Source organism: Neofelis nebulosa, chromosome X (genome assembly GCF_028018385.1).
Source record: "Neofelis nebulosa isolate mNeoNeb1 chromosome X, mNeoNeb1.pri, whole genome shotgun sequence".
Classification (NCBI taxonomy): Eukaryota; Metazoa; Chordata; class Mammalia; order Carnivora; family Felidae; genus Neofelis; species Neofelis nebulosa.
The window spans coordinates 33,106,271-33,120,621 of NC_080800.1; the positions used below are offsets into that span (position 1 = coordinate 33,106,271).

The 14,351-nt window shown below is 36.4% G+C and overlaps 1 protein-coding gene across 3 annotated transcripts in view; it reads left to right on the forward strand.

Moving 5' to 3' along the window:
- Positions 1-11,221, forward strand: part of PRRG1 (proline rich and Gla domain 1) — a 496,749-nt gene extending 485,528 nt beyond the window's left edge. For all 3 annotated transcript variants that reach the window (XM_058714385.1, XM_058714386.1, XM_058714387.1), the window contains exon 4: positions 7,088-11,221. In XM_058714385.1, coding sequence (XP_058570368.1) covers positions 7,088-7,573 — 486 coding nt within the window. In that variant the 3' untranslated portion in view covers positions 7,574-11,221. The remainder of the gene's footprint in view (positions 1-7,087) is intronic.
- The last annotated feature ends 3,130 nt before the right edge of the window (positions 11,222-14,351 follow it).

Genomic DNA, 14,351 nt, shown 5'->3' on the forward strand with positions numbered 1-14,351 from the left:
TTTAATGATTACTCATTAAACAAAATTCCTCTTCTCTCTAAAAGCACTGCTTTACAATGTCTTGTAATCATATGCTCACCTTTTGGCTGCTTTCATTAAAAAGACCACTTATATAGCTTACAGAGATATAAACTGGGGCTTTTTGTTTGAATAACAATTATAATATTAGTCCTTACTTCATGTGAATTTTCATGTGATTCTAAGTCTAGTTCCCAAAAAAATAAATGTCATTACTTTTTTATTCAGATAACGTTACTTTGATCTGTAAAATGAGCCAGCTTGCTTTTGACTACACATTTAATATGAGAAGACTGAATTTTCTAGAAAAATGGCCAGATGGGTTCAGAATATCTTATGGATCAAGGCAGATTGCTTTTTGGCTTGCTATGCATGCCTGGTCTCTTATGTGTTAAATGATCTTGGGTTTATTATTAGGTATCCTCTCTCTGCCTTCATTTCCTCATCTTTGAGTGGGAATGATAGTTACACCTTTATTGCTAGGTGTGGATTGAGTTATTATAGATAAAATTAAAAATCTGGTTTTATACTTTTTGTGTAAGCTTTGTAACACTTAAAAATATAAGTTGATTATTTTAGGCTGTAGGTTATTTCCCAGGATGCCACATAAACCAGAGAAATTTAATTATACAAGCCAAGCGTGAAAAAAAAATCATTTTCATGTGCATTATTGATGCTTAATTATCCCAAAGTGTAGGACAGTATAAAAAGAGCCACTTTTTATTGTATTTATCTAAGGTTAGCATTATATAATTGTTTGAAATCACTGTCTCCCCCATTTAATATTATCCACAAAAACCAAATACATATGATTTGAGAGATTAGGAGGAAACAGAGAAAATTGTCATTGTCAGATAAAATTGACCACAAATAAGATATTTGATAGGTCTCCAAAATAAATTATTAGTAAATTAAAATTTTAGTTGATACAAAATAGATGTAAAACGTTTTCTTAATTATATAAAATATTCATAGTGATTATACCTTTGTGATATGATTTATATTTTTTTAGATGTTTATATATTATCCTATAATCAGAAATAAAGATGGCCATCCTAAAAGTGGTAATTTTATACAAAAAGTTAATAGTGTACACATACAGAAGCACATTTACTTTTTTTTCCTAAATGTCCTAAATTTTGACCTGTGATTAAATTTGTATTCATGAAATAAATGAATCACCTGACAATTTAAGGTTTTGGTACTGTCCTAAAATAAATGCTGTATTCTTGGGGTGTGCTATTTCTACTTCTGGCTTATTTTAATATTGAACCTTATATATTTTCATCTGTACATAGCCTTTAGTAGACCATACAATATTATGCCCAAATTTATCTTAGAATCACAGAATGTTGGAGTAATGTACCTTTTAAATGACCTAGTTCAGGGGCACCTGGGTGGCTCAGTTGGTTAAACGTCCAACTTTGGCTCAGGTCACCCTGTCACAGTGGGTTCAAGTCCCTGCGTGGGGCTTTATGTTGACAGCTCAGAGCCTGCTTCGGATTCTGTGTCTCCCATGCTCTCTCTGCCTCTCAAAAATGAATAAACATAAAAAATAAATAAAAAACCGATCTAGTTCAGGGGTGGAACACAGATGGCTTTGAGTCATTTTTATGCCCACCATACTTTCAAAGCCTGTGTGTGAGGGGATTCATGATGGCAGCATAGGAAGACCTAGAACTCACTTCTTCCCATGAATACCACAAATTTACAGATATAGAGTTTTGGGGTTTTTTGTTTTGTAAAGGACCTGGGAACTAGATGAACTGCACCTCCATGACAAAAGAGATGTATCAAGAGGGGGAAGTGAAGTAGAGACATGGCCTCACCTGGGAACCCACCCCTGATGTAGTAACCCCACAACCAGTACTCTCCATTGAAGAGTTGAAGGGATTATATCCCACATCAGAAATCACAACCCTGAGGGCCAGCACTGGAGAGGTGAACCCCTAAAATGTCCAGTTTTGAAAATCAATGGAGATTAAGACCAGGAGAATTGTAGAACTGTGGGAAATGGAGATTCTGCTCTTAAACCCACTTGCCCTGATAGCCAGCATCCAAGCAACAGACTGAAACGTACCTAGACCACACTGAGGCAGACCCACTTACTAATTTTAAAGTGGCTACAGGAGAAGCAGGAACCCGTAGGGACATTGCCAGCCAGCACTTCATCCTCACAAAGACACTATTTTTGCAATCTCATCCTAACTTGCTAATGATGGAACTGACAGTCATCATATTTGGTGCTCATGCTCTAAATAGTAGAATTAATAACTACCCTTCTTAAATTATTCCAAGCTAAAGAGGAAGGAACACTTACTAATTTTACGAGGCCAGCATTGCCGTAATATCAAAGTCAGACAAAAACCACAAAATTACATGCCAGTATCTCTGATGAACATAGATGTAAAAATCCTCAACATATGAGCAAAGTTCAACAATACACTAAAAAGACCAAGCATCATAACCAAGTGAGATTCATTCCAGGCATGCAGGGATGATTTAATACTCACAAATAAATCAATGTGATACACCATATTAATAAATTGAAGGATAAAAATCATATGATTAAAATAGACAAAAAGCATTTGACATAATTCAACATTCATTTATGATTAAAAACTCAGCAAAACGGGTATGGGGGGACTGTACCTCAACATAATAAAGGCCATATATGATAAAATCAATAGCAAACATAATACTCAATGGTGAAAAGCTGAAACCTTTTCCTGTTGATCAAGAAGAAGACAAGGATGCCCACTGTTACCACTTTTATTCAATGTGGTATCGGAAGTCCTAACCACACCAAGTAGACAAGAAATTAAAGGTATCTAAATTATAATGGAGTAAAGCTTTCACTACTTGCAGATGATGTGATACTATATATAAAGACTCCACCAAAAAAACTATTAGACTAAATGAATTCAGTAAAGTTGCAGGATGCAAAATTAATATACAGAAATCTATTACACTTCTATACACTAAATAAAGCAGAAAGAGGGATTAAGAAAACATTCCCGTTTACAATTGAATCAAAAAAGAATACTGTACCTATGAACTTAACCAAGGAAGTAAAAGACCTGTACTCTGAAAACTTTAAGACCTTGAAAGAAATTGAAGACAACAAAAGTAAATAGAAAGACATACTATGCTCATGGAGTGGAAGAATACTGTTAAAATGTCCATCCTACCCACAGCGAAAATACCAATAGCATTTTTCAAGAAACGTTCGCAAATAATCCTAAAATTTGTATGAACCACAAAAGATCCCAGATAGCCAAGTCAACCTTAAGAAAGAAGAACAAAGCTGGAGTGTCGTGATCTCTGATTTAAAACTATACTATAAAGCTATAGTAATCAAAACAGTATGGTATTGGCACAAAGACACATAGATCAATAGAACAGAATAGATAGCCTAGAAATAAACCCACACTACATGGTCAATTATGACAAAGAAGACAAGATCACACAGTGCAAAAAGACAGCCTCTTCAATAAATAGTGTTGTGGATACTGGACAGCTACATGCAAAAGAAGCTGGAGCACATTCTTATACCATATACAAAAATCAACTCAAAATGGATTAAAGAATGTAAGACCTAAAACCATAAAACTACAAGAAAACTTAGGTAGTGTAAGCTCTGTGATGTCAGTCTTAGCAATTTTTGTTTTTGATCGGTCTCCTCTGGCAAGGGCAACGAAAGCAAAATTAACAGGGGCACCTGGGTGCCTCAGTTGGTTAAGCATCTGACTCTTGATCTCAGCTCATGTCTTGATCTCAGAGTCATGAATTCAAGCCCCGTATCAGGCCCTTCATTGGACTCCACACTGGGTGTGAAGCTTACTTTAAAAAAAGCAAAATAAACAAATGGGACTACATCAAGCTAAAAAGCTTTCACACAGCAAAATAAACCCAACAAAACGAAAAGACAACCTACTGAATGGGAGAAGATATTTGGAAATGATGTATCTTTTTTTTTTTAATTAAAACATTTTATTTTTGAGGGAGAGAGAGAGTGTAAGTGGCTAAGGGCAGAAGGAGAGGGAGACACAGAATCTGAAGCAGGCTATAGGCTCTGAGCTGTCAGCACAGAGCCCTACACAGGGCTCCAACTCACAAACCGTGCAATCATGACCTGAGCGGAAGTTGGATGCTCAAGGAACTGAACCACCCAGGCACCCCTGGAAATGATATATCTGATAAAGGGTTGATATCTAAAATATATAAACAACTCCTACAACTCAATAACAACACAGAAAAAACCCATTTAAAAAATAGGCAGATGACCTGTGTAGACATTTTTCCAAAGAAGACCTATACATGGCTAACAGATACATGAAAAAATGTTCAGCATCACTCATCATCAGGGAAATGCAAATCAAAACCACAAATGCAATACCACTTCACACCTGCCTGGATGGCTAGTATCAGAAAGACAAGAATAACAAGTATTGGTGAGGGTGTACACTGTTGGTGGGAATGTAAATTGTTGCAGCTACTATAGAAAACAATATGGAGGTTCCTTAAAAAAATTACAAATAGAACTACTATATCATCCAACAAGTCCACTTCTGGGTATTTATCTGAAGAAAATGAGAATACTAATTCAAAAAGATATATGGACCCCTATGTTCACTGCAGCTTTACAACAGCAACCTAAGTGTCTATCCATAAGTGAATGGATAAAGATGTAGTATATATATACACAGTGGACTTTCAATCATAGAAAAGAATGAAATTTCACCATTTGTGACAACATGGATGGACCTAGAAGATACTATGCTAAGTGAAATAAGTCAGACAGCAAATGGCAAATGCCATATGATTTCACTTACATGTGGAATCAAGACAAGAAAACAGAAACAGACTCCTAAAAACACAGAACTGGTAGTTGCCAGAGGGCAGGAGGACAGATGAAACAGGTGAAGGGGATTAATAGATACAACTTCCAGTTATAAAATAAGCCATGGGGATGTAGTGTATAGCATAAGGGAATATTGTCAATAATATTAGAATGACTTTCGTGAAAGATGGTAACTAGACCTATCATGATCATTTTGTAATGTACAAAAGTTTCAAATCGCTATTGTACAAAATAAGAGTGATAGAAAACAAAACCAAAAGCGTCAGAAATATCCTGGTAAAATGAAGTGAAGGATTAAAGTAAAATCTCACAAATAAGAACTAATAAAGTCCACTGAACAAGTGTGGGATTTCTTAGCTGCACATTGGAAGCTGTAGGACCATGGAATACTACCTAGATTTATGAAGTGGAAAAAAATAGCTACAACCTGAGACTGAAATATCATTATGGTAACATTTACCGGTCAGGGTGAAGGAAAGCTATTCACAGAGCTGTACAATTTTATAGACTATTTCCCATGTGTCTCATGTATGGAAAATTTTCAGAAAGGACTACTCAATTACAAAATAAATCAGAACAGCAACTTCAAAATCAGGGAAGATGGAGAAAAAATAGTAATGAGCAATGAATCTTGCAGTGTATGTATAATTAAGTCTGAGTGGATGATGATCTAGTGACTAGGAATTGGTAATGTAAATGCTAAATTTTTTTTTAAAAAGCCTTTGTAAGTAAAGTATATAACTATAAAACAAGCAGCTTTAGTGCCCTGAGTCTTATTTTTAACCAGATTCATAGATTTATGTTAATGCCATGCTATCATGGGACATCTGGCAATACAATCCCCAGTCTAGTCCAACTCCCTCTATTTGCCCATTTGGATAATGGCCTGGTTCCCTTCCTTGATGCCATATATTTACTATCAGTGACTTGTAGTACCTGCAAATAAATAGGATTGTGAGAAAAGCACTTACTGGTTAAGTTTAAACGTTGAAAAAATAGTCAATAGGATTAGGGGTAGTCTCCTTACAGGATAGATTAACCAGTGAATTTGAGGCGGAGATTTGATATACAAAAATTGTAATAACTACTATTTGTTTATATGTCTGGGACTTAGTTAGATATGTTATATATGTTATCTCATATGATGCTTAGATAGCCTGTAAAGTACAGGTTAGTATTATCCTGCTTTTCAGGTGAGGAACCTAACGCTTACAAAGAGTAACTTGTCCAGGTCTCACAGCTAGTAATTGGGTCAGGTTGCCTTTTTGTGTTTTCAGTATTTCCCCCCAAACAAATATTAAAGATTTGAACTACTAGTCCTGGTGTCTTTCAGGAGTATAGTCTATGTTAGGAAATAACCTAACACAATTTCTTCACTAGCCTGAGCTTTCTACTAGGGGCAATGTGTAATTACAACATTCGGTGAATATCTGTGTACTAAACTTTGGGGGTGGAGAGGGAGTTGAAGGTCTGGTGGAAAGAGACCTCAAACACAACCATGAGAAAACAAAGCATTCATCTGTAAAGTGTTTACTGAAAGCCTATAATAGCCTAACATAGCACATACCATTAATGATGATGGGGTTTCACATCTCACTGATGAGAAACTTCATAATTGGGCATGGAAAATGTTATGTGACATTTTTAAGGGAAGATTATTTGGTTTAAGTGGGAAATAGGAAATCTCTCATGCTTTGTTTTTCCTTCTAAAATGTCATAGCTGGGGGTGCCTGGGTGGCTCAGTCAGTTAAGTGTTCGACTTCAGCCCAGGTCATGATCTCACGGTTTGTGAGTTCGAGCCCCACATTGGGATCTGTGCTGACAGCTCAGAGCCTGGAGCCTGCTTCGGATTCAGTGTCTTCCTCTCTATCTGCCCCTCTCCTGCTCCTGCTGTGTCTCTCAAAAATAAATAAATGCTAAAAGAAAAAAAAAAAAAGAAAAGGTCATAGCTGAACATAACTAACTCCCCAGGCTTGAAAAGATTCTTGGGTTCTGACTGACCATTTTACAGAGGATCCAGAATGAACACTGTAACTTGACTTATTTCTCATTTCTTGTCATGAAATATATAGGCTTTAGGTCCTTTGAGCCAACAAATCTGGTTTTGGTTTTTGGGTCATTATGTTAATAGCATCCAGACATTGGTTCTTTTGATATTTCCCATCTTTTGATCATACTGATTTTTAATATGTCTTTTATTTTCAGAAGGAGTTTTGGAACACCTACACAAAAGCCCAACAAGGAGAGAGTAACCGAGGAAGTGACTGGTTTCAGTTTTACCTTACCTTTCCATTAATCTTTGGCCTCTTCATTATCCTTCTTGTCATTTTCCTAATTTGGAGATGCTTCCTCAGAAACAAAACTCGCAGACAGACAGTAACTGAAGGCCACATTCCTTTCCCTCAGCACCTTAATATTATCACTCCGCCTCCCCCACCAGATGAAGTGTTTGATAGCAGTGGATTGTCACCAGGCTTCCTGGAATATGTAGTTGGGCGCTCAGATTCTGTCTCCACTCGCCTATCCAACTGCGATCCTCCACCCACCTATGAGGAAGCCACTGGCCAGGTGACCCTCCGGAGGAGTGAAACAGAACCTCATTTAGACCCACCCCCAGAGTATGAGGACATCATCAATTCCAACTCAGCCAGTGCCATTGCCATGGTGCCTGTGGTCACCACCATCAAATGAAACTGTAACCTTTTTACTATAATCATTTTTAAAATACTAATGAAAGAACTTTCTAGCACTTTACCACTACATAAATGTGCATTGACTTATTGTATTGGACTCTGACAGCATACCACTTCACATTTTCTGATTTTATTTTCATTAGATTTGTTTCCGACTATAAAATCATTATCCATGCTCATTTTTGCTAATCAAAATATGTGAAGAGGGAAAAACATATTAGTGGAGGTCTTTATGTGATGTGATGAGGTAACACATATGTGTGTATGTACTTCTATGCATACATATGCGTAGGCACATCAGCCCAGTATATGTGCAAGTGTCTTAAAAAGCCATTAACTTCTGTCTAAATCACCTATAAAGAGAACATTACTCACCAAAATAAGGGGGGGGGGGAACAGCAACAACTTGTACCATAGCCAGCCACATGCTGTTGAATTTTGAAAATAAGATGAACTTAGTATGTTTTCTAATTCTGATTCTTACTGGCTTTTGTTAACCTCCTTTTTCTTCAGCTACCTTAAAAAATGCATGTAATCCACCTTGATTTTAGAAACATCTCAAAAGGAGAGAGGGAAGGCACAATAAATGATAATTTACTTATAGTATATAGCAAGAATACCATTGGTCATTAGTGGCATTTGGGTAGTTTGGAGGAATGATTTTGTTATTGTTGACTGCCTTCCCCTTAACTCCTAAAATTAAACACTGTTTGCTTAGTGTCTGAATAGCTCATGCTATTTGTATTAACATCTTGGTTAAATACAGAGAGGATCTCCTGGCAGCAGGATAGTTTCTAAAGTAGTTATATGTATTAATGACAGGGAAGAGATACAGATTTCTCATTTGCTCATTTGTGACCATAATTATTTTCTTTTTGCTGTTTCAGTGCCTTTTACTCTACTGTCTACTCCTTCTCTTACCACCACAGAATTTGTAAGAACCCAAGAATTTAGTAAAAATCTTGAAATTATCTTCTTAGTTTTTATATAGACTGAAGTCTTTGCTTCAAGATGATTAGGAGGTGTTTTCCATTAAATTGAGAACTATGATTTTTGTATTGCTCTCCAGTTGGTGGAGGAAGATTGCAAAGTCTGTTGTGCCAGGTGCACAGTTTCACATATTTTCATTGTTGCTATTTCATTTTGTATTTTCGTCAAATTTTTTAAAGTGCAGGATATTTACTTTGCTCTTGGAGTAAAGGGAACAGGCTGTGAATGAACTGCCAACAGAAACTGGCGCAGAAAGGAAAAGAGGGCTGTTCCATTAATATAGGCACTGATGGAAAATTCAGTCTGTTGGTCAGGGAAATATCTCTGCCACTCCCAAGCCTCCTTAGTGTTGGATAAAATGGTTAATGAGGCAGAAGGAGTACAGGTTTTGTAAGTGTCAGTCATATCCTGCCGCCTCCATCTCCATCCCTACAGACCGCCCCCCTCCAGTCCTTCCCTGGAACCCAAGGAAGGAGGAATGCTGGGGGGAAACCCTGAACCAGGAGTCAGATGACCCGAATTCTAATCCTGTTCTCTAAAAAAGGTACTTGCCCTGGTACCGTGGGAAAGACCCATATCTACACCTCAGATTCTTGAACTCTGAAACGGATAATGTCATTTATCCTGCCCTTCTCCAGGGGCTTTAAAAGGATCTAATGAGATGGTGTGTATGAAAATAATTCTTTAGATGTGAAGAGCTGTCTGCGTGTAAGGTCATAGCATTGCTCTTATTGTGCTTAAGGGAGAATTTTCTCCCTGTTTCCCTAAAATTTATCAGAGGCTTCACATAGTGAGAAGTAGAGTAGACTGCTCCATAAATGGCTAACGTGTTCCTGATCCGAGTATCTTGCTGTTAAACTTCTGTCACTCTGGTCTATCCCAGTGCTGTGCCAATTGAAGAGACGACAGCCAGCTTATCACAAACAGGATTAAGAAGATATTGGAAAGGAAACTAAGATGTATGTGTTTAAGATGTATGTAGTTAATAGGTTTCATATCTTTCCTGAACTAAGAATTAATAAATCTTGACCCTCATCTCAGTAGAAATGACAATATTAATTTGAATTTGGCCATGAGCACATGGTAACTTTTGGCTTCTAGTTGTAGCTGAAAGTGGGAGTGTTTGATCCAGTGACGTGTGTGTGTGTGTGTGTGTGTGTGTGTGTGTGTGTGGCTATTTTGGCTCTTTTTCAAAGGAAAATTAAGGTTCCTTTTTTATGGGCTTTTTTTTTTTATTATTATTAACATTAGGCCTTACATTAAACCAGCAGTTTTTAAAGTGTGGCTGGCCCATGAACCCCTGGGAGCCCTTGAGAGAATTTCAGGACATCTGTGAGATCAAAACTATTTTCATAATAATACACAGGCATTAGTTGTCTTTTCACTCTCTCAAAAAGAAGTTGAAAATGCAAAACAATGCCATTTCCCACAAATCTTTTTTTGTTTTAGGAAATACAGCTATTTTCTTAAAAATGTTATTTATGTTAGCATGTAATAGACTTTCATTTTTAAATAAATGCTTACAGTTTTTTTTAGTTTTATTTTCTAATATGGCAAATATTGATGGATATAAACTCTATAAACAAAAGCTCTTTGGCATCCCGATCTCTAATAAATTTTAAAGAGTATAAAGGGGTCTGGAGACCCATAGTTTTAGAATTACAGGGTCAGACAAAGGAGCAGGATGTTCTATTACTATGTATATACTTGCAACTTTATCTTACATTTTAAAGTCTTGATATTGGATTTAATGCTGCCTCTTAATGATACCTGAATTGCAGTATAAGAATGGATATTGATTCTTGAAGCAGAAGCCAAACGCTTAATCAGTTGATACAGCTTTTTGGCCTGTTGGTCCAAGACAACACACTACTCTGTAGTGATACTGATACTAGCCACAGATCTCTGGCAGCATTTGTGTGATAAAGACAGGATAACAAAATACCACTTTCTTCAAGAAACATTTCTTAGTTCGTTTTGCTTGATTTTGATTTGGGTTTTACATTTTTCAAAACCCTTTTGCTACCCCTTCTGGTTTTATAAACTGAGTTTCTTAACATTTGTTACAATTAAAGGGGCTTGTCTGGAATAATATTTTTTATGCTTTTGCCTTTCTTACACGATTGATATTACATTCACCTTTGGTCGTTTTTAATAAAGGTTTATTTTTGCAGATATATTTAGTACCTTTCTTAAGCAGTAATTAAGTTGAATCAACCAGTTTGCATTTAAATGAGAGAATGGGCTTCATAGTCTTCCAATGGAATGATTTCCAGGCCTCCATGATGCAGTGGTTGTGTATGGGATCCCAGAACTGGCACTTTCTGCCTTTCTGCTTGGAATGTCACAATGAATTATATGTGTTTAAAGTAAATTCAAGGATTCCTTTTTTTCTTATTGACCAGTACAAATACAAATGTTGTGTTTGATTCATTGTTAATGATGACTTCAAGATTGATGATGTGATACAATAACTGTGGAGGTAGCTTTAACTTGGTTCTGTGTAAATAGCATGTGTTTTATTATAATTCACATTTTTAAACACTTGGTTTACATTAAATTATGATATTTAACTATTTTTATGTTTATACTAGGTAAGGTTTTTCTTATGTTTCTGTGTTTTTGGTATGCTAAATAAAGCTATTTTTAAACCCAAGAGATTTGTTTTCTGCCATGTATTAATTCTGTTACGGTAAGGTGATAACATGCTGCATAAGCTTTTATTAATTGTGGTCTTTTTAACAAGGGAAGATTATTGTTTCTTTTTTCTTACATATTTAAGAAATACTGTTCACTAATCCTAAATTGGAGAATACCTCAGGGTATTCTCAGCAGAAGAAAAAACTCTGTACTAACTTTTGAATGATGTTGGCATGATGCAAAATGGGAACACTTGCTCCAGAGGGCCCTCCCTGCTGTAGTGTGTCAAGTCTTAGGTATTGTGTTGTCTTCAGATACCAAGGAGCTGGGTTTTTTTTCCTCTTTAACAGCTTATATTTGACATTTGAGAATATGAGAAAGGAAAGCACAAGATGGAAACATTTGTGACCACAGGGCATCTTCCTAAGTGTAGTTACCTCAAAGACTAAAAAGGTGATGTGATAGGTCATTGACCAAGCAAATGTAAATATGACTTGATCTTTATGGTATAAAAATTAAAATGATTTACTTACCATCTATACCTACAATTTCTCCTTGAATGTAAGTCTGAGTATCCATTTTGTAAGTCTAAATCCCCAAAGAGTTGTCTAAAACATAACAGGGTACTTTTTAAAAACTATATAGCAATTTCTAAAAATTATATAACATACAGATTAATAATACATCATGAAACCCAACACCGAGATCAAGATATTTCTAGCACCCTAGAAGGCTCCGTCATACACCTCTCCTTCAACATAACACTATTCTCACATCTATCATAAGAGATCAGGTTTTTAAATTTCATACTTGGCTGTGGCCATATGGACTTGGCTCTCTTCCTTTTTTAAATTCTTATTTCAGAAAACTTCAAGGTAGAAGTTCCAGAGCTGCTCTTCCATCCTTCTCCTTGAACCTACTCCTCTTCTAAACCTTTTCTACACACCTGAAGCTCTTTGAGGGCAAGAATTATGTTTAATCCCTTTAATTCTCTTCCTCCAAAACATCAAATACCTTAAAGTGAGGGCTTTTTTAATATCAGTTTTCTGTCTTCATGCTTGTGTTTCTGCTGTAGTTCTTATCACCTACCATTTCCTTAAACTTTGTATGATGACATTTTGTTCTCATTTTATCTATATATCTATATCCAATCTATATCTCTATATTTTTTTACTTCAAAATCTGTGATCTGGTCCCACAGGCCTATCTGATTTTATTTCCTTCCATAGCTCAGGTAATAGATATTTACAAAGTGCCTACTTTGTGTGAAACTAGGGTCATAAGAAAATAATGGTGCTTATAGATGTCATCCCTGGGATTTTGCAGCAGGCCAAGTCTGGGATAAATTTGTAATTTAATTTAGTGTAATCCTAATTCCACTCCAGCTCACAGAGATTCTTTTTCCACAAAGTCCCACTGTGTTTATAATCAATCATTTTTATCATGGTCCTGCATATTAGTCTATGTTGTTATTTTTATAAGTTTTTAGCAGTGGTAGCTAACTTTGAAAAAAATTCATAGAACCCTAATATGTTAAATTGATAACTCTCTCAAAAGTAAGTATTTAAAAAAAGGGGAGGGGGGCACCTGGGTGGCTCAGTCGGTTGAGCATCCCACTTTGGCTCAGGTCATGATCTCATGGTTTGTGGGGTTGAGCCCCACAACGGGCTCTGTGCTGACAGCTCAGAGACTTGAGCCTGCTTCAGATTCTGTATCTCCCTCTCTCTCTGCCCCTCCCCTGTGTGCTCTCTTTCTCGCTCACTCACTGTCTCAAAAATAAATAAGCATTTAAATTGATAAGGCTGGTGGTTCACTACAGAAATAGGAAGCTTGGAACCTCACCTTACTTCAAGTCAGTCCAAGTCACAGCAAACACTAGAACTTCATGAACATAATTAGACAACCACTGTAATATAACATCTATCAATGTCCGATTTCATACCTCCTCACACACAATTTACAGAATCTCCTCCACTAACAGACTGATTAGGGTTTAAAATGCTCTTTTTAGTCCAGTTCCTAACTCCTAAGCAAACTGCACTGACCACTAACATACACTGTCCACAAAAACTGAAGAGAGAGCCAAAGAATGTTAATAGCTCTGATTCTGTGTTTATGTCACTTCCAACATCACCGTATTTCTTGCTACATTTTCAATAAGTCCCTTTGCATTTGTGGTTAATGATTTGAATATATTCATAAATCCTATTTAAAAACAAACATTGCACTATATGCTAATTTGGATGTAAATTTTAAAAAATAAAACAAGTTATAAAAAAAATAAGTCAAAACAAGCATACAGTGATGTCAATGAAATAGCATGGAGTAGGGAATTCCAAACGCATGTTCTTCCACAAAAGCAGCAAATAGGGGCACCTAGGTGGCTTAGTCGGTTGAGAGTGCAACTCTTGATTTCGGCTCAGGTCATGAGCTCACATTTTGTGAGTTTGAGCCCTGTATCAGGCTCTGTGCTAACAGTGCAAAACTTGCTTGGGATTTGCCCTCTCTGCCTCTCTCTCTCTCAAAATAAATAAATAAACAAATTTTTTTAATGCATCAAATAAACTGACAAAAATTCTGGGCATCAACTTCATCAGAACTCTAGAAACTAAGTATAATTTATAGCAACCAGGAAAGGGAAAAACCTTAATCGTTTGGCCTTATCCCCTGCTTCCTTTCTCAGTGGCATCTTGGAAGACAATAGCCCACATTCTAAGTATAGGTTCCTAGTACCAGAGGAAGTAAAATGGACCTTATTCTCAAAGAACTGAGGTTGATTGTTCAGCCCTGTATCTTGGCTTCCTGAAGTACCAGCTCAAAGGCTTGCCTTTATTTTGCCTAACCTAGAACTCTCCCAAATTGGAAGCAACCACCTGGGGGATATTTTTCAAAAACACTTAAAGGTAAATGCATTAGGTGCTACCACCTGGACAAGGGATAACATTTGGGGAAAATAACAGAAAACTGAAAACCTTGGGAAGAAAGGCTGGGGAATAAAGAGAATAAGCACTTTTAAAAACTTCCACATAGGAATCTAGATGGCTAAATGCATATAAAGAGCTCAGTGAATTCTCTAAAAAAAAAAATCTGAGAGGCTCTTAACTCTCAACTTTGACCTCCGATTCTCCATAAGCAGAAAGTGAAAG